This window comes from Poecilia formosa, unplaced genomic scaffold, assembly GCF_000485575.1.
Source record: "Poecilia formosa unplaced genomic scaffold, Poecilia_formosa-5.1.2 Scaffold64, whole genome shotgun sequence".
Taxonomy (NCBI): Eukaryota; Metazoa; Chordata; class Actinopteri; order Cyprinodontiformes; family Poeciliidae; genus Poecilia; species Poecilia formosa.
In genome coordinates, this window is record NW_006800003.1 from 817,298 (window position 1) to 842,302 (window position 25,005).

A 25,005-nucleotide genomic window follows, 5' to 3' on the forward strand; every position below is an offset into this window, starting at 1 on the left:
TCAGGTCTGTCACATTAAAAATTCTACTAAAAATACATTAAACTTTGTGATTATAACAATCCAAAATGTAAAAAGGACTCGGAAAACGTTGTATTGAAATGTTTTCACCTTGGGTAAGACTTGTATTTCAAAGCATTTATGGACTGTGGAGTTTGGTTGCCAGCAGGTGGCAGAGTGGATCTACTGATTTGTTGCACCTTTAATGTAATGCACAGATTAAACATTTTTAAGTGTTTCCATTTCTTCATCGTGTATGTTTTGCTTTATGATGCAGCAGTGCGTTTCACGTCTGTCTCAAAGAGGACACTATCTGGTTAAAAACCAAACAGGAGAACTAATAGGTTTAAAAGCCAACTGATTTGGCAGAGAGAGCTGAGGTGAGAAAAGTATGTGAGGAGAAAAAAAAAAAAAAAAGAGGAAGCAGGAGGAGGAGGAAACCTCTGACTGGGAGACCACAAGGGCAATTACCTGCACTGGCGTGCCAAAAGCCCCATAAAACCGGAGTCAACAACACAGTCGTGTTAAGTTGTGTGTCTGTGTGGGTGTCTAATGAGGGCACACAAGCATTTAAACATTGAACAAATTTAAGCTAGCATGGGAAAGAGTAATGAGTTACCTCTTGGCTAGATGGTTTTTCAACTCAAAGTTGAACTGTCTGGCATCGCTTTCATCCTCAAATTAGTCATGTGTAGTGTTGTTGGAATCGTCCACATTTACAGGGACCTGATGTCTGGCTGAAGTCGGTCCTAATATGATTTCTTATAACCTCGTTAACTTTTAACTTTTTTTTTTTTTTTTTACGCCATTACGGGTTCATTTTCCTAGAATTACCTCTGGCTCTGTGCGTTTTGCCAACAGAACTTAATGCTGCTTGGAGCCACAGCCATAGAGGATCGCCTCCAGGCCGGCGTCCCAGACACGATCGCCACGTTGATGAGGGCCGGGATCAAGATCTGGGTGCTCACAGGAGACAAGCAAGAGACGGCCATTAACATAGGTGAGAGAAAATGATTAAATAAAGACACGGTGAAAAAAAACTAAACTCATTCCAAGAAGCCAGACTTTTTAAAATCTCGTAGCTCTGTTTTTCTTTATTTTTTTGCTGATTTGCTGTTTGCTTGTGTCTGACCTGCTAAAGAAATTTGATGAATGGACAAGTGGAGGCCAGAAAGGCCTATCCAGGGTTGGAAAAAATATCTGAAAGTTGGCTACATTAGTTTCTGTAGTGAATTTAGGAACATTTTGCTTTTCCTTGAATTTCAGAATTTGCTGGCTTAAACAAAATAAACATTTATCTAAAAATGGTCAAATAGTGCACTGAATATGAATGAAAAAGTGACAAGTTACTTTTAAAAACCGTAAGAAAGCCTAAATCAATATTGCTCTAAACCGGTTTCTAATACTTTGGGACGGTCTGACAGACCTGGGGCAAAATAAAAACTCTAATTTATGACTTTGGCTCTGTGATTGTAGCTTTATGAGAAAATATTCTTACAAAAACAAGTTTTCCGTTTGTAAGTGTGATTCCTTAATTTCACTTTATTGTGCTGCTCTGTTAAGTTAAAACAACCTTTCTTGCACAAATGCTTTGCTTTAGTGCTTCGGTGCTCCGATTTGGTGCCTCTTATTCAAACATATTCTCCTCCTGATTGAATCCTGCACTCTAAAGGTGCGTCCTCTTTGTACTCAAAAGACTTAAAAAAAAAAATTCAACACATATTCTGATTAAGAAAGTCTGAGCTTATCAAACAGTTTTGAGTTTAGGATCCAAAATGGCGTCCATGCATATCAAGTGCATCAAAAGTTGGCCAAATCCGTTCTAATGGTCCATATTAACAGAGTAAACATAGTATTGTGCGTATTGTACACCTTCAGTTTTGTGTACATGATTCTTTTTGTGTTTAGACACAGAAACGTCATCCGCTTATATGAAGTAAAGTCAGCAGCCAAACAAATGGCAGCTATTTTTTTACAGCGCACTCATCTCAGGTGGGACATCATTTCTACCTCCGACTCCTGAGACAAATCAAACGCAGCACAACTTCCTCTTTAGAGATGACCCCTACACTCTAAGACAGGATTTCTCTGCTGGCATATTTTTCTTTGCTTTCTCGAAGTAGCAGCTCTTCCTGGTAAAATATTGTGACCATTGTCCTCATAGAATTTGCTCCCAGAGAGATTTGTAAGCAAGTTTCAGAGTAAGGACCAGAATATATTTTTGCTGGAGGCATTAAATCTGACTGCAGAAACACATGCTTGGGAGGACCATAGCATAACTGTTTTTCTTGGTTTAAAAAAAAAATCCCCCTTTAGTTTAACAACCTATATGAGATGCAAACGACTAACACTTTCAGGTTGTGTTTTCTGACCGTTTAGCATTTAGTATGCCACATTCACTGATCAGATAAAGGTTTGATTTTGAAGTTGGAAGTCAGCAGTTGGGGCCACCTCTGATTTTTCTGTGCGACTCGACATAAAATTCTACAATTTCAAGACGTTGTACTTTCTTTTTACCGTGACATCAGATTATTACGCTGTCATTTGGTCAGAGATTGAGCAGGTTTGAGTGACGGTCTTTTTTGTTTTTGAGTAAACCCAATCTCTCTCCCATCCTCCACTCTCTCCCCTCTGGTGTATTGTTTTCTCAGGTTACTCCTGTCGCCTGGTGACACACGGCATGTCCCTCATCATTGTCAACGAGGACTCTCTTGATGTGAGTAAAACTTCCTCCTCTTCTTCCTGGCAGCCTCCTGTGCCTGCATCATTTTGTTCAGCACTGGGGGATTTTTTTTCTTCCCCATGCTCCCAAGGGAGGAAGTTGTGTGGTGGGGTGTTTTAACCAGGTTACCGTGAGAATGGGGTGTGGTCTGCAGTCGGATTGGTGGGTGGGGCTCTGTATGTTTCCAGGTGGAAGCAATTAAAGTCTCTGATGTCCCCTTTGGTGAATTGGATGATGATCAGTAAAATATCACACTTTTTATCCAGTGACTGTGTGCACCTTGTTTATTTTTTTAGGGTTACCATTCAAGTATAAGAGCTTTTCTTGTTGAGATTGAATCTTCCTTCTTAAGTTAATCTATGTTTTCCTTGCATTCATGTTTCATGGGTTAAAAATTTCACTTGTTTGCCTTTCGTTTAATAAGATGTTGGCTGCAGAAACGTTCAGCTCCAGAGCTTTTAAGAATATAAACACAACTTACTTTTTATCCTTAAGCTGATGTACTTGAGCTGACTCGTTCTAAGGCCTGTCATCCCGTCCACACTGGGAACAAAATGAGTCATTGCTTGAGGAGCTTTTACTATTGGATCTATTAAGGAACAAACTGCTGGACAGACTAGCTAAAATCATTATATGCTTAAGTGGTTACAACAATAAATAGTCCATAAACGGCTCTGTTGAGAACAAACTGCTCATTTCCAGAGTAGTGCGTGGTTGTTGGACACTCCAGTTTATCTAGTGCTCTCTAATTTAATCGTGTAATAAAGTAAAAGTAGTGTAAGACAGCGGTTCCCAAAGTGTGGTTCAGGTGTTTAGTTTTTCAGAACCTTTTAAAGGGGCTGTAATATGTAAAATTGACTTGTTTTGAACTCTACTTCATGTTGTATTGTTGTTCCCTCATCAAAAAACATACCTGGAGTGTTGCCTCGATTCTTTCATGCATGTTTGAAAAAATTCTTGAATCTCCCGTTGCTCTCACAAAGCACCGCCTATTCCCATAAAGCAGTTGTAAACGGCATAATGCACAACACTATCACCACCATTTGTTGTGGCAATGTTTTAAAGGTGGAGTATGAGAAAGAGCAGGAGCTTCTTAAAGAGACAGAGGCCCAATTTCATTTCTTTTAAGTTATGTTTATTTAAAGCCATTTTATAACAACTAAATTGCACCATGTATCTGGAAAATATGCAATACTGAAAAAAAATTACATAATAAAGGGGTTAACAAAAGTAGCTAGAATAAATCAAGGCAATATATTGGCTGCTGTTAATGCGGTTTAATTGAGAGTAAACATGCTTATAAAGTGGGTCATGTATTATTATCTTAACAGTTTGGTAAATTGTGGTTTTTTTGGCTGAAGTAAAAGTTTATTTAGTCCAATAGAATCTATCTGATCATTTGACATGGGCAGGAGAGCAGGAAGTCTCTGAAAGTCAAAGTACAATGATTGGGTCGCTGCTTTTAAAAATGTAATATGCTTTTGTAAATTTCCTGTTGTGGACATTGTGTTGTTGTTTAGTCATAAAAATTAGGTTGCAGCTTTTCTTATATACTAAAGCATTATTCTGTGCATGGATATCAGTTTGTGGGTCCAAAGTGTGTCATAAAGCAAAAAAAAAAAAAAGTGGAGATCTATGCTTGGTTTGTAACTTTCTTGCTTCAGCCTCTCAGTTGGTGGGCATCCTGGTCTGCTAGCTCGTAGAATAATTGCGTTACTGTGGCGCATGGTCAGCGTGAGCCCTTTATATGGCTAACAGGGGACCTAATTTGAGAGCGGTGTAAAAAGACTTTAATTTGTTCATAATTACACATTTAAATGCACACTGGTACTCACCATCACTTTAAAATGTTTGCATTGTGACAGATAAATGGAGCACTTGCGAGATTTCTCACTTTATCAAAGTGATGCTCCAAGGCAAACTCTGAGGTTTCCAGACATTGTGAATCCGGATGGCATGCAGAGCCACTTAAAAGCTGAGTAAATTGAGTTAGAACAGGGTGCATGTATTAGGTTTAGACCTACACTTTATGCTAAACGGGTGACAGCTAACACAGTTAGTGCTCTAATCTGATCAATCAAATTATTGCTTGTTTTTATTTTGAATTTTTTTTTTCTAGAAGTCTATGTGTGGTTAGTTTGACGTTTGCTGTGTGGTTAATAGTCGATGTGAAGGGGGTCAAATTCACTCAAATAGACGGTGGATTGCAAGTATTTTTTTCCCCTGTTCTTTATTTTTGCCACACTCAACAGAGATTACTGGCCCCGACTGCTCATGAGAAAAGGTCTAAGTATGTTTTGCGCGTACATGTGCGCAGGGAAAACACTCTAATCTTTCACAAAGAAAAATGTTTTCATACATAAGAAGAAAAATCCTGAATGCCTGAGTGACTTTATATGAAGCAGGATAAATGGTGCTGTCTGCCGATGAGGCGGCATAAACAGAGGTCTGTGGGAAGTTTCATTGAACTGAGAAGGTGAGGCGTTTTGTTTTTTTTTCTTGGATGTATTTTACCCAAAGCAGCAGGAAATTTGAGATGAACAGTCGGATGAGACCTCAGTGGTGTGCTTTGAGTGGACTTTGCATTAATCTTTTACGTTTTGACGTGAGGAAGCTGGAAAGATTTCTTAGAAATTGTAGCTTTAAACTGCAGCAGAAGAAACATGCATGTGGTGTTAATCCCTCCAGTCTATCAGGATGACTTCAGAGAGCTCTTGATGTGCGTGATGCAGATGAAAGCCATGCCATCCTCAGCTTAACACTTGTCTGCCGTTCACTTAAAATAACTCACATGAGGTCCGCTTTCTGTACGCATGTGGGCCTGTTTGAAGGTCGAACCTGCACATGAGTGAAAACAGAAGCTGCTTATCAAAATCTCTCTTCGAGGTTGACCTTTTGCTCCCATTTGTATCAGGCACTGTAGCTTCGCTGGTGATGTTTTGGACTTGTGTGCGTGTGTCAGTGCTTTTTTTTTTCTTCTTCTTCTTCTTCTTCTTCTTCTTCTTTAAAAGATCAAGGAAAACTCACGTCTGAAGCCCACTGTTCTTATTTTTCTTTTGTGGATGGATTTTGACTTCATTATTAAATTGGACTTCACAGATTTGTCTGTATCTTCAGCAGGCTATGTTAAATTAAGCTAAAGTGAAAATTAGTCAGAAGGAGGAAATATTCTCCTGATTGGGCAAATCATTATTGCAAACAAAGTAAGAGATTTGCTAATATGTCTCAGGATTAAGATTTACGTCCACCTTTAGATTATTGGAAGCTAATTTTATTATTAAATACATTAAGCCCTACCTAATGCTGACTTGAATAAGCTAATTTAATAAACAAGTCAAATCTGAAGAACACCACGAAAGGCACAACTCTAATTCTAGTCTATTGCTATCGGAACGTTTTGTGTCATGAATTGAACATACAAATATACTTATTCCAAATAAAGAATTTAAGTTTTCATTTTCACTTGAACTAAAAGTTTGAAATGATGCAAACAAACTCACCAGCAAAGGGAAACAAATGATTTGTCACCGTTTTTATCCATTTCTGTGATCATCATATACTGTGACAATGTGAGGCATGTTTTCTACACACCTCTACTGTTATGCCTCATATTTTTCAACACCAAAAAATATAATAAGAACATGTATTAAAAAAAACAAATTTGTAAAATCTTACAATTTGAAGGATAATCTCTAATATGTTCTTTGCATTTGTGTTTCCTGAGAGAACACTTGTTTTAATTTAGCCTGTTGGATATAGGCTTGAACATCATCAACTTGAGATTACAGATTTTTCTTGCTTTGGTTTTGTCCAGTAGAAGTTCATCACTGTGGCGAAATGTACCGCTGGAAAAAGACATTTTTATGCATGGCATCCAAAATATTATTATAGCTGACATTACTGCATTAACAAAAGTTAATGCAATAACTTTTGTTAATCGGTGTGCTGTCTGGTGTGTGATCCTCCTCCTCACGCCGCTACCTCCACATCTGTCAGCATGCTCTTTATTCTCAGGAAGCGACCACACACCCTGGGTGCTTTGTGGCAGGAAAAGGTAGACTTAAGAGCAGAAAACAGGAACAGTATATGTGTGTTTATCCTTTTTGGAGACACAGGAGTGGGTTTGTGAATAAAGCTGTGGGGACTGTTTATTTGGCTCCATCCATGAGCTGTTGACAATCTGGGGAAAGGTAGTGTGTTTTTTTTTTTTGTTTTTTTTTACCAGCCCGTTTTAGGGCGATGAACGAGCGGTAACACGATCTCCTTTTGGTGCTCCTCCTCACCAAAACAAACCCCGAGACCAATGCCTCCTGGGTAAATGGTTTGCGAGCGCCGACGCCGTGACATGCGCCACCTGTCACCTTCAGATCAGCCGCCACACACAGACCTGCACAAATCTTCACCCTGCTCCTCTTGAAGTTGTTTAAAACTTGAAATCTCAGAAGCAGACACAGGTTGCGTCTTGGCGTTTCCCCATCTCTGCTTAACTTCACCCACTGTTTACCCAAGACCAAGTGGCACTGGGTCCTCCTGATCAGCATGATAAACGTGTAGAACAAACGTCCCATCAAACTTTCCCACAATCGCCAGGCGCTCGTCACGCTGCCCGCAGTACAACCCTTAAACAAACACTGCCTTTCTTCTGCTCATTCATCTTCTTTATGTGCACACACACACACACACAGAGCTTTGCAGTGTGTGCTCCAGCTTGTAACTGCCGCTGTTCTCATGGCTGAAGTCCTCCTGTGTGACCCTGGCTGCAGAGGATGTGGGTTGTTTGCACAGATGCATCGTCTGATAATTAAACGGTATATTGCATCTCACCGGTGACAGAATCTGCACTGCTAAAATGAGCGTGTCCTTACCCGCCTTCCCCCCCTCTCACTCTGCAGTTTTTTTTTTTCCAATGCTTGTCTGGTCACCAGTCCATGTCTGTCTTTCCACATGTCTCTGTAGCAGCTCACAGATACATGGCCTTGCAAAAGTTTCCAAGCCCTTTCAATCTTTGCACACTTTGTCCTGTTACAGGCACAAGCTTCAATGTATTTTATGATTTTTTTATTTTTTTTGTGTGTGTGTGTGTGTGAGAGACACTTAAGTTTTAATGTAGTGGAAGAAAAATTCTGCACGTTAGTTTTCCACGTTATTTTTGTAGTCACAAATCTGAAACGTAATGGTGTGCATTTCTTTCCACCCTGCTTTTACACTGATACCTCTACATAGAATCCATTGTAGCTTTCAGAAGTCTTGAGTCTTCCGTGAAGTAGAGCATTGGCAAACATTAGAAAGCTATGAAATCAACAGAAAGCTCAGAGATAAAGTTGTTGACAACTTTTTATCACAACCTGCAAGCAAAAAACATTATGTTGAATGAAATCCTGTTTAAGGTTTGCCTGATCAGCGCCTTTAAGCTCTGCAGAGACCTGGTAGTGAGCCATTGATTTGATTCACGTGTGCAGAAGCATGGATGCGTCGTAAAGTTACAGGATGGTAGCTCTCGAGGACTGGACTTGGACACCCCTGCCTTAGGAGGTGAGAAAGTTGCAGGCCCGACTATACTTTTCTGGGATGAACTAGTGCAGCAGCAGTGAGACTTCTCATCTCAGACTTCACTTCTGGAAGAAAATTCCTATGGACCCACTTCTAATTCTTGTAGAAAGCCTTTCTGGAAGAGTCGCAGCTATCTGCAAAGTGTGGACAGACCAGTATCATTTTAAACCCTATGGATTAAAAATGGAAGGTCGCTTCAGAAATGAACATTTAAATGTTGCGTAGAGTTGTACCTTTTTATGTGATCTGAAAATAAGCAAAATATCCTGTTAATTAAATATGTTTGGGTTGGTTGTTTTAATTTTTATTGTCCCTTTCTTTTAAAACGAAGTCACAGTGTGACCTGGGACGCCTCAGCTTGCCTCCATGCACCACCCAGTTTCTGACCCAGATATAAACCTGAAAAAACGTCCATGCCGTCTGGCCTGTGAATGCTGTCTGCTAGATGTGCCTCAGTGTTTGTGTCTGTGGTCCCGAGACTCTCCGCCTGCGTCCAGACCAGATGCATATGAAACATAAACATTTAGTTTGGAAGCTGAAATGTCTACTAATGAGATCAGTCATGTTGTTGTTGTTGCAATTAAAAAATAAGACTTTTTTTTTTTTTCTTTTTCAACATAGTTTCCAGAAATAGAAGGTAATTTGGCGTGAGAAAGACTGAGACCTTTTCTCTTTCTTGCGTCAGCGTTTCTGTTTAAGTACTAACAGACCGTAGTGGACCATTGTGAACTATTCTTTATGTTAAGACAGTTTTCTCGTCGGGTTGGTCTGGACTTGGTGTGCGGTTGCAAAAGCCAGCCATTGTTCAAACTGTAGTTACACTTTAAATCCCCGTAGCTCTCCGCAGGTTTATCCTGGTTATTATCCTGGGTTATCGTAACTGCCGCTCAAGCTTTGTCTGAACCTGCTGCGACAGGTTACAGTGGAGCATTAGGGCCCAGTGGCAGCTACAGGAGACCATTTCTGCGCCTTCGTGTCTGCATTCAGATCAGCTATCATGCTATAAAGCACAACTTATTAGTGAATTAAATGTGATGGGATGGACTCACTAATGGCTAAACATGACCAAACTTTGGGCGTGAAAGTGTGCAAGACCTTAAAACTAAAGCACACACTCTACACGTACTCATCAGCACCAAGGTTTTGAGTCTGAGAGCTCTGACAACCTCTAATCCTTTCATTATGTTTTTATTTTCCTCTTCCTTGTTTTGGGCAAAAAGGTGAAGGCAAACAGGAATTCCAGCATTCAAAGGAAAAACACACAGCCCCCGGGCTGAGAAAACAAGAGGGAGGAATTTTTTAGGGAAGAGAAGGGACCTGTGTGTGTGTGTGTGTGTGTGAGGTGAGTTTGCGGAGGGAGGGCATGCACGTGTGCATCGCTATTTGGCAGGAAGAAGAGCAGCTGCTTTGTTCATATGGTTGCGTTTGATACATTCATGTCTTTTGCATGCTATGCGGGCAGGAGGGTCACCTCTCTGCGGGTTGCTGGTTTCTCTAACATTTGATGTTGTATTAATGTTTGCTGTGTAATGTCTTGATGTTTTTCTTTCTTCTTTTTTTTTCCAAGGTGTTTCAACAACAAACTTCAGTGCATTTTTTTAAAAAAGATTTTATTTGATAGACTAACACAAATAAAACCATTTTTAATTTTAAAGTGGAAGGAAAAGATGCGTGGTTGTGGAAAATAAATACAAAAATCCTAAAAGTTTGCCACATTTTTATGTTCAACTTCCCTGAGTTAATTTTTTGTAAAACCTAGAAAAAATGTTTGTGCACCGCACCTTCTTAAAGCAAAATTAAAACGTAAAAATCACAGAGACTGATTTTGTAATTAAATCTGGACTTTGACTTGGCCATTCTAGTACATGAGTGTGCTTTGATCCAAACCAATGTAGCTCTGAATTTTCTCTTTACTGTTGCTGTCCTGCTGGGAGGTGAATATTTGCTACATCATCCATGCTGAAGAAAACTGTCCCCATAGCATGACAGTACAGGGTGCAGGGGTGTAATTTTGTTGTTGTTGTTGTTTTTCTCCTCCATGCAACGTTTTTCTTATAAACCAAAGAGTTCAGTTATGTTTTGTTCTGGGAAAACTGCAAAAAGGATTCTGTATGTCTGCCTTTCAACACTTCACTTCTCCTTGCTACTCTTCCAAAGAGTCCAGATTTGTGCAGTGCAGATTTGTTCAATAATGTCCTCTAGCAAGTTTTTGACTCTTTCATAGAACTGCTATATTGATTGTATCTGTTTACTAAGTGGGAAGCTTCTGAAGGCAATCTGCTGCATTTCATTAAAGAATAAGTAAAATGAATTAATCCAATTCAGCGGGAATAACCTCTTTCGCAAGGGACCTTTCACTTAATTATTTTTGTTCGTGCTGTCGTAAACAATTGTTTTTAGAGAGAACATGCATTTTAAATGTTCTCATGTGCTCAAAAAAATTTAACTGGTTAGGTTGCCAAGTTTTTTTTGCTGATGTAACAAACATTTTCATTGGATAAAAACCTCCTTGTACTGTCTGCTTGACTGGTAGTATTTTACTTATTTTAACCTGAATTTATCTTTTAAATCTTGGTTTCCCTTTAATCAGCTAAAGTCTGTTTGAAGTCCAAGGGACTTCCAAAGTAAATAAGGATTTGAGTCACTGGATATAACTAATTCAGGTGTGTGTGTGTGTGTGTGTGTGTGTGTGTGTGTGTGTGTGGGGTGGTCAGGTTTATAGCGTGTCTGCTTCCCCACATGGAGTTCATTACACCTCCGCTGGATGTTTGTTTTCTCTATTAATCCCTGTTCCTCCATTATCAAGATCTCAATCAAAACAGCCCCAAACCTCTGCGCTGTAGGCGACCTGGCATTCACACACACGCAAACACTCACGCAGACACGCATGCACAGGTACCTTTTGCTGCTACTTGTGAAGGCGGGATTTCACCCATCTACACCGGTTCAGCTCATTTTTTTTTAACTTCGGTTCTGTTTTTTGCTTGTTTTTTTTCCTCTTGCTGTCATGTGCTGCAGCGTTTAAAGGAAGGATTTGGGGTTTTTATGGACCGATTAAACGTACCTTCAGGACTTGGCAGCGTCTGCACGTTGGAAGAACTGTGAACTTTATATTGGCATTTTTAATTATTTTTCGGGGTACACAGAAGCAAATTGTTTCCCCAGATGAAAGCCGACCGCTCAACCAAGCACACATGGATTCGATTTACCTGCTGGTGGCTTTGACCTTTCAGCAAACCAGCTTGTGTGTTTTGATGTGCGTGATTTGCATTTTCATCACTTTGTAAGACAACAGCGTCCACATAAGAAAACATGGGAAAGAGAAACGTGGTGGTTTGAAACATCTGCTGCCTCACTGCAGGAAAGGAGGAAACATTTTAAATCAGATTTAGTTTACAAAGAGTTTTTGTGGCAAGATTTAGATTTATGGCAAGAGATTTATCATTTTAATGCCAACAGCATTTCCTGGTGTAATCTTATTAAGGTTTGCATCTGTTTTCTTCTGACTTATGATGAGATCTTGGTAATGTTAAAAATTTTAATTTGCATCTTTTCCTCTGTGCATTTGTCTTCCTTCAGGCCACTCGTGCCACGCTCACCACCCACTGTTCCTCCCTGGGCGACTCTCTGAGAAAAGAAAACGAACTTGCACTGATCATCGATGGCCAAACTCTCAAATACGCTCTGTCCTTCGAGCTCCGCCAGGCCTTCCTCGACTTGGCGCTGTCCTGCAAAGCTGTAATCTGTTGCCGGTAGGGGGGAATCATTCATCATTTATTGTGGATTTATCATGCAAAACCTTTTTTATGTTGATGAAAACAAGTCAAGAAGGATTGAAAGCAAAATCACTGAATGGGATTTTTCTCAAAAAGTGAAGAAAAATGGTTTTAAAAATCTGTTTATGATGACATAAAAGTAAGAAGTGCAAATCCATGCTTTCAAATGAAGTTCACTTATTGAATGTGTTTGTTGGGGAGTTCCTTTGTTGTTATTATTACAAAATCATTGGTTTCATACTTTTTTTTTTTTTACAAACCCAGTGAGCACCTAGTTTCTGCTTTCCACAACGTTAGTATTTTAAATCGTTGATTTTATGATGCCGTGCAAGAAGGTTTGCTGTAATAAAACTATAAAAGAGAAAATATGAAAAACACATTTATGGCTAAACAAAAATCTTAAATTTCTTTAACTAACATTGCACATTTATAGACTGCAGTTACTTTAATAAGTTCTTAAAAAAGAACAACAATTTCAAGTTGCAATCAAGTCAACTCTCAAATGTTAATGTTTTGTGGCTGAAGAAATCCAACAGCCAAAGTTTCCCCACAGTCTGGAGGTAAAACGGCAGTTTTGTGTTTTGACAAAGACCGACTGAATTACACCACATCACTTGATTCTTTGTTGTTAGCCTGAGAGACTGTGCATGAGGACGGTGAAAGTCGTGTCATGTTCCTATATTGAAATGTCATCAGTAACTCACTGCTGATATCCCTATAATGGATGCTGTCATTTGACGTCACACCTGATTTCAAAGTGTATCTAGTCCATAAAGCAAACTGCATGTTCCTTCTTTTGGTCATGTTGCAGTCGGAACCAGTTGAATTTGTCCACGTCTCCCTGAGTGCATTTCTGTGTGTGTTTGTTTGTAGCCAGGAGGGATGTAAAAGAGTCTCTCTTCTGTATCCAAGCCATATCCGGACTCTGGTCTCACAGGCCTTACAAACAGCCTCCAACTTCTTTCTTTCTTTCTTACAAACAGCCTCCAACTTCTTTCTTTCTTTCTTTCTTTCTTTCTCTCTTTTTCTCTCTCTTCTCTCTCTCTCTTTTTCTCTCTCTATCTTTTTCTCTCTTTCTCTCTCTCTCTCTCTCATGTTCACTTCTCTTCTCAAGAAGAGAAGAGTACCTTGATCTAATTTAAAAAAATTAAAAAAATCCCCAGATGCACCAAGAAAACACCCCTTTATGAATACAATTAGCAAGTTTTCTTGGTTGTATATTTTCAAAGCTTTGTGCAGGTTATGAAAACTAGTGTTTGCTTTTTACCTCTAACAATAAAGCTGTATTCTTATGATTCCCACATGCACAGGCGTACTTCACTCCACAGAAGTCACAGATCAAATACATCCTTGAGGATTTTTAAACTCCAGCTTTTCTAACTTTCCTTAAGAGCTAGCTGTGCTGCAGTGCTAACACTGGCTTTTACATAGGCACAAATGACACCAATATCAAACCAATATTAAAATAATTATCTCCCAAAATGATTTCCACATTGGCCAAAAATAATCTGCTGATCATAAATAATTGCATAAGTTTTGAGTCACAAGACTTTAAACTTTCTATAGCAGCTGTCTGTGCTGAAATACACCAATTTATACCACCGGAGCAAAATACACTTGTTATAAAATGTAACTTATGCTGTCTGTGTGTATTTGCAGAGTTAGCATATGATATTGGTTAGTCATGATAAGTTGAAACAGCAGCCCATAACAAAACTGAAAACTACTAAAGACATTCACTAAAATTATCACCCAAGATGTTTTTCACATGACAAAAATTAACAAATCATAAACAATGTCATAACTTTAAAGATATCCACTCTAAACAGATTTTTTTTTGCTAACTTCCTGTAGCAGCTAGCTTTACTGTTGTGCTGACATTAGTTTATTCATAAACATGAAGCTTAAGTGGAGATTAGGTTCCAGCAGTTTTTCTTTTTGTTTTTTTAACTGTTTTTATCGTCTAACATTAGTGAGGCTAAGTTCAATTTTTAGACCCTGCTTATGAAGAAGTACATTTTCTTTAGTGTAATTTTTATTATTATGATGTTAAGGTTAAACATTATGTTGAGCTAAGATATTAGTTCATGTTTTTATTATGGTTGTACTTTGTTCATCAACCATTTTACTTTGAAGAACATGGAAAAAATTGTTCCTGACTGAACAATAATCTGTAACAATAGTCATCTTTTGAGTTTGCAAACCTCCAAAACTGGGATTGTAACTTTAATTATATTTCCACTATTGGTTCTATTGAAGCAAACAAACTATATGCTGTTTTAACTTAGGAAAACTTGTTTCATTTTAGATTGGCTATATCTTCTAATATACACGATATCAAAATGTGACTGTATTTACTCTAAAACAATCTGATTATGGTGACATTTGGTAGATGTTTTTAATCTTGTATCTTTGCTGTCGTCTTTGATCAAAGACAAATTAGTCCAAATTGCACACAGAAGATATTTTTAAACACTAAGGAATCTGCCGAACAACAAGAAGCCTTTTATCAAAATTACTGTCGATGGTTAAATGATGTGAAGCTAAATTTAAAATCCAGCGATCAGATAAACTTGCATAAAAAAAATAAGGTTGCTCAATGAAACAGAACTGTTTGCTTGGCATCCCAAGGGAGACTCCATCTCCTCAACAAGGAACCAGGATTTTTTTTTTTTTTTTTTTCCTCTGGTGAGGAGGTATTTATGCATATGATGAGACCTAGATTTGAATTTCATTAAAATTGTCTGTGAAATGACTTATGATCTTCTGTGTATGATGAATCAAAGTGGGGGAATGGGTTTTGTGTGTGTGTGTGTGTGTGTGTCTCTCGCTCTCAGGGGACCGTTGGGTCGAGTGTGCTCGGTACGCTTGGGTTCCTGACTTCACTGTGCGTTTGTTTATAAGAGGACTTGGCGGCTGCTTATTTTCTGCTCAGCTCCACCGTGAAGAGCTTTCGGGAGCCTTTCATCTTCCCAGCTCCACTTTACACAATCCCAGACTCTGTTGGCCATGTTTAGAGGGAAGCTAGAGGCGGAGATGAAGAGAGATTTGTGGTCAGAGGCCAAGAGATGCAGGAGCGCGCACTTCAGATGCAGAAACAGGAAAAGTGGAGGGCAGAGTTAGATCCCATCCTTCCTTAATGGCCTCGGAAGTGAGGCAGCTGAGGTTTAGTCCCTGCTACTTTCCTGTGGTGGTTGGGTGATGTGTGTTATAAGAGGGTTCATGTCATTGGAACAGCAAACTTTTGCACATGATTTCATGAGTGCAAGAAAACCACTCGGAGCTGGTTATTTAGCTCATCTGAAGAATGGTCCAAATTGATTCTTTGTAGCTCGTGGGCTTCATTTAAGTGCCTCCTGAGGACAGGGGATCATCGTACAGTATGCCTGTAATTTAATTTAGTCATAAAAATCATCTCATTTTGCTCATTTTGTTCCCTGTCCATGTGACGCCTAATGCAATTTTGTAATGTCGTTATCACAGGAATTGCACACATGGAAGGGGATTGCTCGCTTTAACCTGACCTCTCTTTTTTTAACAGCAGCTTTCAGAGACTTTGTGACTTTTAAGAATATATTGTAGCTTAGCTAAAGCTATTTGATCATCACCTCATTCGTTACTGACAGAGAAGCAACTGATGGTCACTGCTAGAGTTTGACCCATCAAAGAACTGCGGCCGATTTCCGATCTCCAGTTTAATCCGCCGATGCAGACTTTAGCTGATCCTGATTTTTCTTGAAGAAATTCAGCCATGAAAACAAGCAGCTGTCAGTAGCACAGAGGTTGACAGGGACAAATGCATCAAATCAAGTCAAATTTTATTTGTATGGCACATTTCAGCAACAAAGCATTTCAAAGTGCTTCGCATCATAAAAACACAACAATACAAAGTCATAGAACACAGTCAACAATTGAAACATGTAGTCACAAGCCGTCGATAATTAAAAAAATGCATAAGGGGCTTTTTGACCAAGTGTTGGCTCTTTTAAATGTTAATGGTAGAGTTTCACTCTTTCATTGCTCTGCAATTAAAGATGCATTTGAGAAAGTTTAAAAAAAAAAAAAAACTAACTTCCATTGATGCAGCTTCATTCTGCATCAATGCTTTCTTTTCTTTCTGCGTTTTTGTCACATTTTCTTGCAGTAACCAATCAGTTAATGCCACACTGTCAGCGAGGGAGTAAAACAAAGACTAAATAATTTGTAGTTGAAGTTATTCAACTGTCCTATTTGCTGGTTAGTATAAGCTCCAAACAATTAAATTATGCCTTTTTTTGTGTTACAACATTAAGATTTTTGTTGTGTAAGCAACTCCTCAAAAGGCCTGTAATACATGTCTGAATCTGTTCAATATTTTAACAAAGCTCATGCAAAAATAAAAAATATGGAGAATCTATCTGCTTGATGCTCAACAAGAGCTTGTACAATTACAAGTGCTTTACTTCCTTTGCACTTCATCTCTAATCCCGGTGCGTGTATCACGTTGCTGCCATGTTTCCTCCTATGAGACCGATCTGTTTTCACTGTACGTTTTTCAGATGGTACATGATGAAACTCTCTTAAGAGCTTGGCTGCAAATTAACTGGAAACTGACAGAGGGCTTTTTACACACTCTTAAGGAGAAATTCACTCCAGGGTGCAACTTCTGAGAATGCAAACACTGTGTGTGTGGCCGACGGTTGTTTATTACACGAGTTATATTTTGTTTTTGGAAGGAAGCTGAAGAATTTTGAAACATTACCAAGAGTAGTGAATTATTGATCTAAACTTTTTTTTACCAAGATGGTGCCTTCTTTGTGTAAATTGTTGAACAAAGAATATAGTTTCTCTTTCTCTCGAGGCAAAATATGTTTTTTTTTTTTTTTAGATCAACGAAACTGTGTGCATGACCAAGAATAGAGTTTTTCAAGGAATGCACATAAATACAGGTTGTGATTTAAAAATTAAAATATTCGAAACACAGCTGCATGATTCACAAGAGATGTGAAAGCAAACACTGTACTCTTAAAAACAGGGATGTGGAGCTGAATTTTGGCGGAGAATTTGAGAACTTCCATTTGGAAAAATGGATAGATCCGCTTCTTGGGATCACATCAGGAAATCTCTAGTCAAAGCAGTTTTCAAGCCATCATTCTAAAATGATGTGGCACAACAAATCATGACTCTCCTAAATGGACGAGAGAGCCTTGATCAACGAAGCAGCTGAGAGGTGCTTCTGGAGGAGCTGCAAAGATCCACAGCTCAGGTTGAACAATCTGCTGATGTAACGTTTACTCATGCACTCCACAATTCTGGCCTTATGTGAAAAGATTGCAAAAAGAAATGTAGAAAATAAACAAGAAGCCGCATTTATAGTTTGGCACAAGCTGTTTTCTTTGTGATCCACGGTAGTGGCACAATCATGCTGCATAGAAGTCAAATTATTTTATTTTTATTTTTATTTGTACAGCACATTTCAGCAACAAGGCAGTTAAAAGTGCCTTACATTATGAAAGCATCATACAGTCACCATGGAAGCTTTCCTTCAGATACGTGGAAATTAATGATGAGGGGGAAGGAAATGGATAGAGCAGATGGAAAATATTACTCTTTCCTTTATGACTGTTTTAGTCTTGTACCTGTAACTGCAGCAAATACTTGTTCTGGAAAGTATTTGATCTAAGAGGTTGCTTACGTTATGCAATGCTACTTTAAATTGGAAAAATGAAAATAAAAAACAATTGTCTCAATACTTTGTGTTGGTCACAAAATAGCAGTAATGTGGAAACAATTCAGATCATAGAAGAGGCATTAGTGCTTTTGCAAGATGGTGTCAAAAACTCAACGAGTCTTGACATTAATTAGAAACCAGTTACATTGAGTTTCTAAGTGAAAGCCAGGCATAAAGCTATTAAGTATTTTGTGCCATCCATTCATAGAAACCCGTCAGTAACTTGAGTTGTCTTCTCGGTGGCTCAGTAAATGCAGCCTGACACCTTGCCGTCCTCCCTCGGCGTCCTTCAGGGAAGCACCTGTAACTGAGCCTCCTGCCATCTTCTTTTGTCAGTGAAGAAACGGAACCGGTTATAGGCCGAGTATCAGTGATTCGGGTCAAGAGGGTGGAGTACCCCTGGAAGCTCCCAGAACACACCCCGCTCAAGATGCATGCAGTCATAAACGCACATCGAGGATGACTGCCACCAAATCTGTTTAGTAGAGAAGTGAGCATTTGCTTAAAGCTTCTGGTAACTGTGGCGAGTCTCCAGCAGCCTCTCAGCAATCGGCTCTTGCGTCTTCTGGCTTTGTTTGCATTAAAGACTGATTCAATGAATGTATACCTTCTTTTAAAATACATTTACCTTCCGATTTAATCCCCAGTTCAGGCAGCTGCATCCATTTAATATTGACCAGAAACTCTCCGTCTGTTCCCTACAGAGTGTCGCCGCTGCAGAAGTCTGAGATTGTGGACATGGTGAAAAAGCACGTGAAAGCCATCACTCTGGCGATAGGTGATGGCGCCAACGATGTGGGCATGATTCAGACGGCTCACGTTGGGGTGGGAATCAGCGGCAACGAGGGCATGCAGGCCACCAACTCCTCAGACTACTCTATCGCACAGGTGGGAGCAGATTTCTGGTTTCTTTTTAAAGAGTGTAATGCAAGTAGATTTAAGAACATAATTCAAAATGTCTTTGCATGTATTTGTAAGAGAATATAGACCTCTGCCTTAACTGAGATTTCCAAAAGGCCAATGACATTACAAGTGTCAGAGGTTGAAAACTGGAATGGGTTAAATGAAGCCCTTTTCCTGCTCTCGTTAAGCCTTCCTGTTATCATTCTAATGTCTCTCACTCTCATAGCAGTCATGTCTCAACATTTAATGAACATAGAGCCGTGTGTTTACCGGTGTGAGGAAACGTTCACCAAGTCAACTAACAACCTCCGGTCACCAACTGATTTCTGAGTGCGGGTCTGCTTACGACCGGATGTATCATCGGAAAAACCAGCCGATGGTTCAGATTCGAATGGCTTGAGAACAAAATGTTAGCATTTACAGCTTGAAAGCTTTAATGATGTAAAATGTGTCCAAGGATTCCACAAAGTCACCTAAAACTTTGCAGACAGGTACAGCGTGAAGCTGTTTCCTAAAACCAAGCTAATGGCTGGGTAGAAATAACAAAGTGTTTAAGTGTAAAGTATCAAACATTTTCAAGCATTTATGTAGGGTTTTTTTTCCCTTAGAAATTACTATATGTCATCACCTTTTTGTAAAAGTTGTTGACGCTGTTGAAACGTCTTCAGTTACTGAGTTCTGGCTACTTGCTCTTCCCCTCATCCTGCTCTTTAACATCACCCCAGGGGAGGGAATGAAAGGAGATTTCACTTACAAAGATCAGTGAAGTATCATGTTTTCCATATGAAAACATTGCTCTCAACAGGCCTTTACAGTATAAACTAAGCCAATGCAATAGTAGTCAAAACACAAGCAGACGCAGGTGTAAAGATTTCACTCGTATTCACTTTGGTGGCCGTTATTTTAGGAGTCAGTGTTTTGTGTTGCAGTAAATGTAAAGTTAATAATGAATGCATGTGTTAGCATTTTTAGAAATAACATTTTTATCATATTTTATGTAAACCCTCCCGACTCCACTAAGGGACAAGGGTGTACAGAAGATGGATGGATGGATGGATGGATGGATATTTTATGTAAACTTAAATTGTGTCCTTGCTTCCTTCAGTTTTGCTAACCGTCCACAGGTGAATCTAGTCACTTAAATTTAAGAATCCACAAAACACAAGTCAAAATGAAAAATTTATATTTTATACCACCAGTGAGATCAACAAGAGCAGAAGACAACAAGTTTAATGGGTCTTAAGTTGAAAACAATATGGTGGCTTAAGGTTTTTCAAAAGACAAAGTACTCTTAGATTTCCCAGCGTGAGATTTTATAAATGTTCTTATTGGCACAGGAACCTCTTAAAAAGCACTTTAACACATATGTACAGCTGGAGGTGACTGGAGGTTTCCAAAATATAAAAGGAAGCTGTATTTTGTTGAAAAAATATGGGACTCTAGCATTGGCTGCGATCTGGTTCAATTGTTTTCCAGCTTCAAGTTGACCAGGTTAACTACTATAAGGGATTAAACGACACTAATGACAAATGCATTACTCAGCAGTCTTTGCAGGAGTATTTATGTCTTAAACCTTTCCACATTTAGTGATGTGACGACAAACTACAGAGTATCTTATTAGCATTTGATGTGGCAGAGAAACACACAGTGCATTGTATTTATACTGAAATAAAATTACGCACAAGTGAACTCAATTTACTAATCAGCTGAAGCCAGTTAGTTATACTGGATGAAAACCATTTATCGTTTTCCCTCCTCTTTACAGAGTTTCATCACTTTTCTCTACCACATAAAAAGACGTTTGTTGTTGACTAAACGTCCAGCGTGAATACTTTTCTGAGGAATTCCAACAATGCAGCGCTGTGTGTGATGGCTAGATACAAACCTTTGAAAATGGGGGGTGGGGAAACTAATTTGTTGCTGTAATTATTGCAACACTTTAATATGCAGCAGCAATTTAGTGGTTTGAGGTCAGGATCTTCTAACTTTGAGTCAGAATTACAGACTCTGTATGTTGTTGTCTTTGACCACCAAACAAACTAATGACCCAAATTAAGAAGGGAGAAACGGGAGAAGTCAAAGTTTGGGATGATCTCTTTCTGCAGGATCCCATTTGGAAAATATTGTTCAGGGGAAAATGGTTAAGCTTTTATAAAAGCACACAGAGGAGGCCTGCACACTAATGTCACGGGATATTGCAATGTCGTAATAAAATTGAGGGTTGTTATAAATAAATCTTAACTGAGTTTTAAGATCTTTCTGCCTCAATGCAAACCTAAACCGTGGATAGAGAATAGTCCATGCATCAGCTGGAGCAAGTCACATTTATTATTTCTATCTCTGCAATGCGGTTTTATTAAAGGTTGCTTTTCACCATTTTGCTACTTTACATGTAAAAAGCTCTAAATGTCCTTCAGAAACATTCAGAGCCATTAAACAAGCTTTTCCAATTCATCGCATAGAGAGGCTGTGTGCACAACTAGCATTTATTAGCAGTTCTTTGGATATGTATATTGATGTCAATACTAATCAAATGGCAATATATACTGAAACCGTATTAAAGTAGCTCATCTACTGTTTATCAGGTTCATTTTAAAGATCCTTAAGCATCTGTTTGCAGAAACTTTTTCTTGTCTTGGTCGCCATCTTTACATCTTCCTTCGCCCTCTGCCTGAGGTTTTTCATTCCAGCTTTTATATTTCTCACATGATCAGAGGCATTTCTGTCTCTCATTTGTGTCTCAGTTCTCCTATCTGGAGAAACTCCTTTTGGTCCACGGGGCGTGGAGCTACAACCGCGTCACCAAGTGCATCCTCTACTGTTTCTACAAGAATGTGGTCCTCTACATTATCGAGGTAGGAGCCCACACACCCACTCGGCTACATTAACAGAGACATTCAGCAGCTGTTTGTCGACATGGCTGACAGTGACGGACGAGGTGCCCTTCTGGTGTCTGCTTTCTGTCTCCTTTCCACACACACACACACACACACCTACACACACACACACACACACATATATATATATACTTTAAAAGAGTCTTTACATCAGCCATGGCAAAACCTTGGCCCTTGAGGTCAGCTGCTGTGTGTGCAGGCACTTGAATTACATGTTTCGTGTATTTGTCATCTGGGAACCAAATAATCCCTGCAAAGAGAAAGACTTGGTGTTGGGTTTTTTACTAGGGATTATTGCCCAGGAAGTAGTAGTCACGGTTTGGGAAATGCCTGAAAGATGATTGGATTGTCTTTATTAGATGAAGGGGTTTGCTGTCCTTGGTCAGCTGTCCTCACTCCCAGCAACTCGCTATGCTGTAGAAGGACGCCAGCAGGTGCAGGTTCTCACAGGAGGCGCTGGCCGTTGCCCGGCGCCGGTTCCAACCACAGTTCTTTACCAGTAAATGCACGTTTCTCTGATTGTCTCACGTAGTGGGAGCTCAGTGAAGCGTTCTGGGCCAAAAGTTGGAGATGAACTCTGTCCATTTAGAGTAGATACAACAAGTGGGAAGGGTGTGTGTTTGTGTGTGACTTCATCCTTTGGCTGTTTGCTCCCCAGTATGCCCCCAGTAACACCACAGCTCCCAGCAGCGACCTCAAGAATTTCATCTATCTGACCTCAGATCAGCTTGTGGCCTGTGAAACTCCACACTGGACCATTTGTAATAGTCTTTCGCTGCCAGTCAAAAGTTGGCATGCATTAATCATGTACATCATTATTGGACTTTTATGAATGACTTGTTTCATACAAAACCTATATGTAAAAACCCTCAAACATTTTGTTCTCTCTGACCATGTTGCACCTGGACCACAGGCTTTTTGTAGCATCCGCAAGCAATGACATTAACATGTTTCTGACATCATTTTGGTTTGATTTATGACCACTCTTCTTATCAGAGTTGGAAAAGGGTAAATTAGTTATTGCTTTCATAGCACAAATAATACCGGTGTCCTTCAAGAAGCTTAATGTTGGCCTGTTTTGTCCTACCCAAAACCAGTTTTGATGTGTGTTGGGGATGATTGTCCATCTGGAACATCAATCTACGTCCAGCTTTCAACCATCTGACCCAAACTGGTGCCTTCAAATTATTGGGAATTTTCTAATAACTAAGGAACTGGGAAAAACCGATGTCGACGAAGGTTCTGACTATGAAGAAAGCTCAAAAGCTGAATCTTTGCAAGGAAACCTACCTGTTAAGAGCATTTTTACCAATTCTGCCAATCATAGTAAACAAATATTCAGCCACATGAAGATATTAATTTGAGAACATGCACATATTTGTTGCTTACTGTTGACCCTGTGGAAATGAGGGAAAAAATAGCTCAATAAACACTAACAAAATGCAGTCATTTATGTGAAAGTCATGAGTGATACCTTTTATAATGAGCCCTCCCTGAAGAAAGATGAGCTCACATGTTTCTTTACAATCCCAAAAGTTTTTGGCATTCATGCCCTAATGTGTCTCTGCAAAGGTTACGTCCAGGTTTCCATGTCATTCCTTTAAGAGAGACACAATTATCCATGTCTTTGCATCATTTCCACCATCATCTAATACAAAAAGTTAGCTTTACCTGCAGACGTTGCTCCTCTCGTCACCTCTCGCCCCTCTGTCTGTGTCGCAGCTCTGGTTTGCGTTTGTGAACGGCTTCTCCGGCCAGATCCTTTTCGAGCGCTGGTGCATAGGCCTCTACAACGTGGTGAGAACCTCCTACACTTTCACCTAGTCGTCTCTCTTGCTCTCTGCCTATCTCTCCACGGATCTCAAGCACTCTGTCTTCTTATCGCTGCTCTGTCCTCTTGCCAGAGACGTCTGCATGGATGCATGTCTGGGTGGGAGCGTGCTTGTGTTCGCCCTGGCGACTCTGTGTGTGCGCTGCGTCTGGCTGCGGATGCCTTGGGGCCTCCTCTGTGTTTTAAACATTATGGAATTCCTTTTTAGCACTGACCATCTGATAAGAACAATGACTGCTCAGCAAAGCATGTGTGTGCTTTCTGCAGATATTCACCGCGCTGCCCCCGTTCACTTTGGGGATCTTTGATCGACCGTGCAGCCAGCAGAACATGCTCCGCTTCCCACAGCTCTACAGGATAACCCAGAATGCCGAGGGCTTCAACACCAAGGTATGCGTGTGGAAGAACGTGTTTACCCCCGTTTTTCTCAGTCTGCATTGAGCTTGTTGTGGATGTTTGTGATTTGATGAGTGATGCCGGGTGTTGGGTTGGGATCTGAGGCAAGTAAACGAAGACTTAATGAAATTCCCAGCTGTGGAATAAGAAACTCTTTCATTTTAGTGTGTGTGCGTGTGTGTGTGTGTGTGTGTGCGTGTGTGTGCGTGTGTGTGCGCGCGTGCGTGCGTGCGTGTGTACTGCACAGAAGGCAGCTTTAGGTGACACATAGTGAATGTTGTACTTTACTGTAAGAAATTGCTTTTTCATTACTTTTTTTACATGTAAGACCTGTAAGTGCTATCCATTTGCTTCTCTGGTTAAAAAAAAATATGTAAAAACTTTTAAAATAAATTTCTATTTTATTTAACTTAATCCTGATTTGAAACCTGATTTAACTACATTCAGTCATTGGGAATAAACAAACAAAAGCACCAGTGAATCCTTTATTATCCTATGACTCAGAATATGACAGATTAGTCCAAAAAGTAAAACATAACAGTACAAAAATGCTTCTGTTATGTTTATTTTATAGGATGTGTTCTGTTTCCCTGAGGTACAAATATCAAGCAACAGAGGTCAATGTCTCCTGGACATTCTATAAAATGGGAAATATAAGAGAACAGTAGGCAGGAAGTTGAAGCTGTGAGGTATTATACGTTGCCTTTAAGGGCCAATCACTCAGGCGCTCAGATAGATATTTGTTGTTTGATGCAGCAAACAAAATTTTGGTAGTTTCCAAACTTCTTGTCACCAAATTTCTCAAGTCAAAAGGATTTGAGGACGACAATATGGTCCCGTCTTCTATAAAATCAAAGCAATTACGAAAACCGTGGGCATCAATGGCGTAATACTGTATTTTCCAGACAAGTCATGCCGAAGTATAGGTCACATCAGTCAAAAAATGCATGTCGCACTGGACGATGAGTCACATTTATTTAAAAACCAACCTCGTCCATGTCGAGATGATCCGGTGACTCGTTGTGTTCAGTTGCTTTTCAACAAACTCCAAGAAAACTGTTGACTTTGTCTTGGAGGTCTGCTGGCTGTTTCTGACGAGGTTTCTCACACCTTCTTCCAGGTATTTTGGGGACACTGTATCAATGCACTGATTCATTCAATTATCCTCTTTTGGTTTCCGCTCAAAATGTTAGAGCACGGTAAGCAACTCCCACACATTTTTT

At 39.6% G+C, this 25,005-nt stretch overlaps 1 protein-coding gene across 12 annotated transcripts in view; it reads left to right on the forward strand.

Annotated features, from left to right (window-relative positions):
- atp8a2 (ATPase phospholipid transporting 8A2) overlaps nucleotides 1-25,005 on the forward strand; it is a 61,817-nt gene that overhangs the window by 26,382 nt on the left and 10,430 nt on the right. For all 12 annotated transcript variants that reach the window (XR_001662418.1, XM_007554529.2, XM_007554530.2 and 9 more), the window contains 8 exons: nucleotides 859-997; nucleotides 2,649-2,713; nucleotides 11,849-12,021; nucleotides 18,460-18,643; nucleotides 21,403-21,513; nucleotides 23,278-23,352; nucleotides 23,654-23,776; nucleotides 24,903-24,981. Coding sequence is in view for 11 of the 12 variants with exons in the window: in XM_007554529.2 (XP_007554591.1) it covers nucleotides 859-997; nucleotides 2,649-2,713; nucleotides 11,849-12,021; nucleotides 18,460-18,643; nucleotides 21,403-21,513; nucleotides 23,278-23,352; nucleotides 23,654-23,776; nucleotides 24,903-24,981 (949 nt within the window). In the remaining variant the exon portion in view is untranslated. The remainder of the gene's footprint in view (nucleotides 1-858; nucleotides 998-2,648; nucleotides 2,714-11,848; nucleotides 12,022-18,459; nucleotides 18,644-21,402; nucleotides 21,514-23,277; nucleotides 23,353-23,653; nucleotides 23,777-24,902; nucleotides 24,982-25,005) is intronic.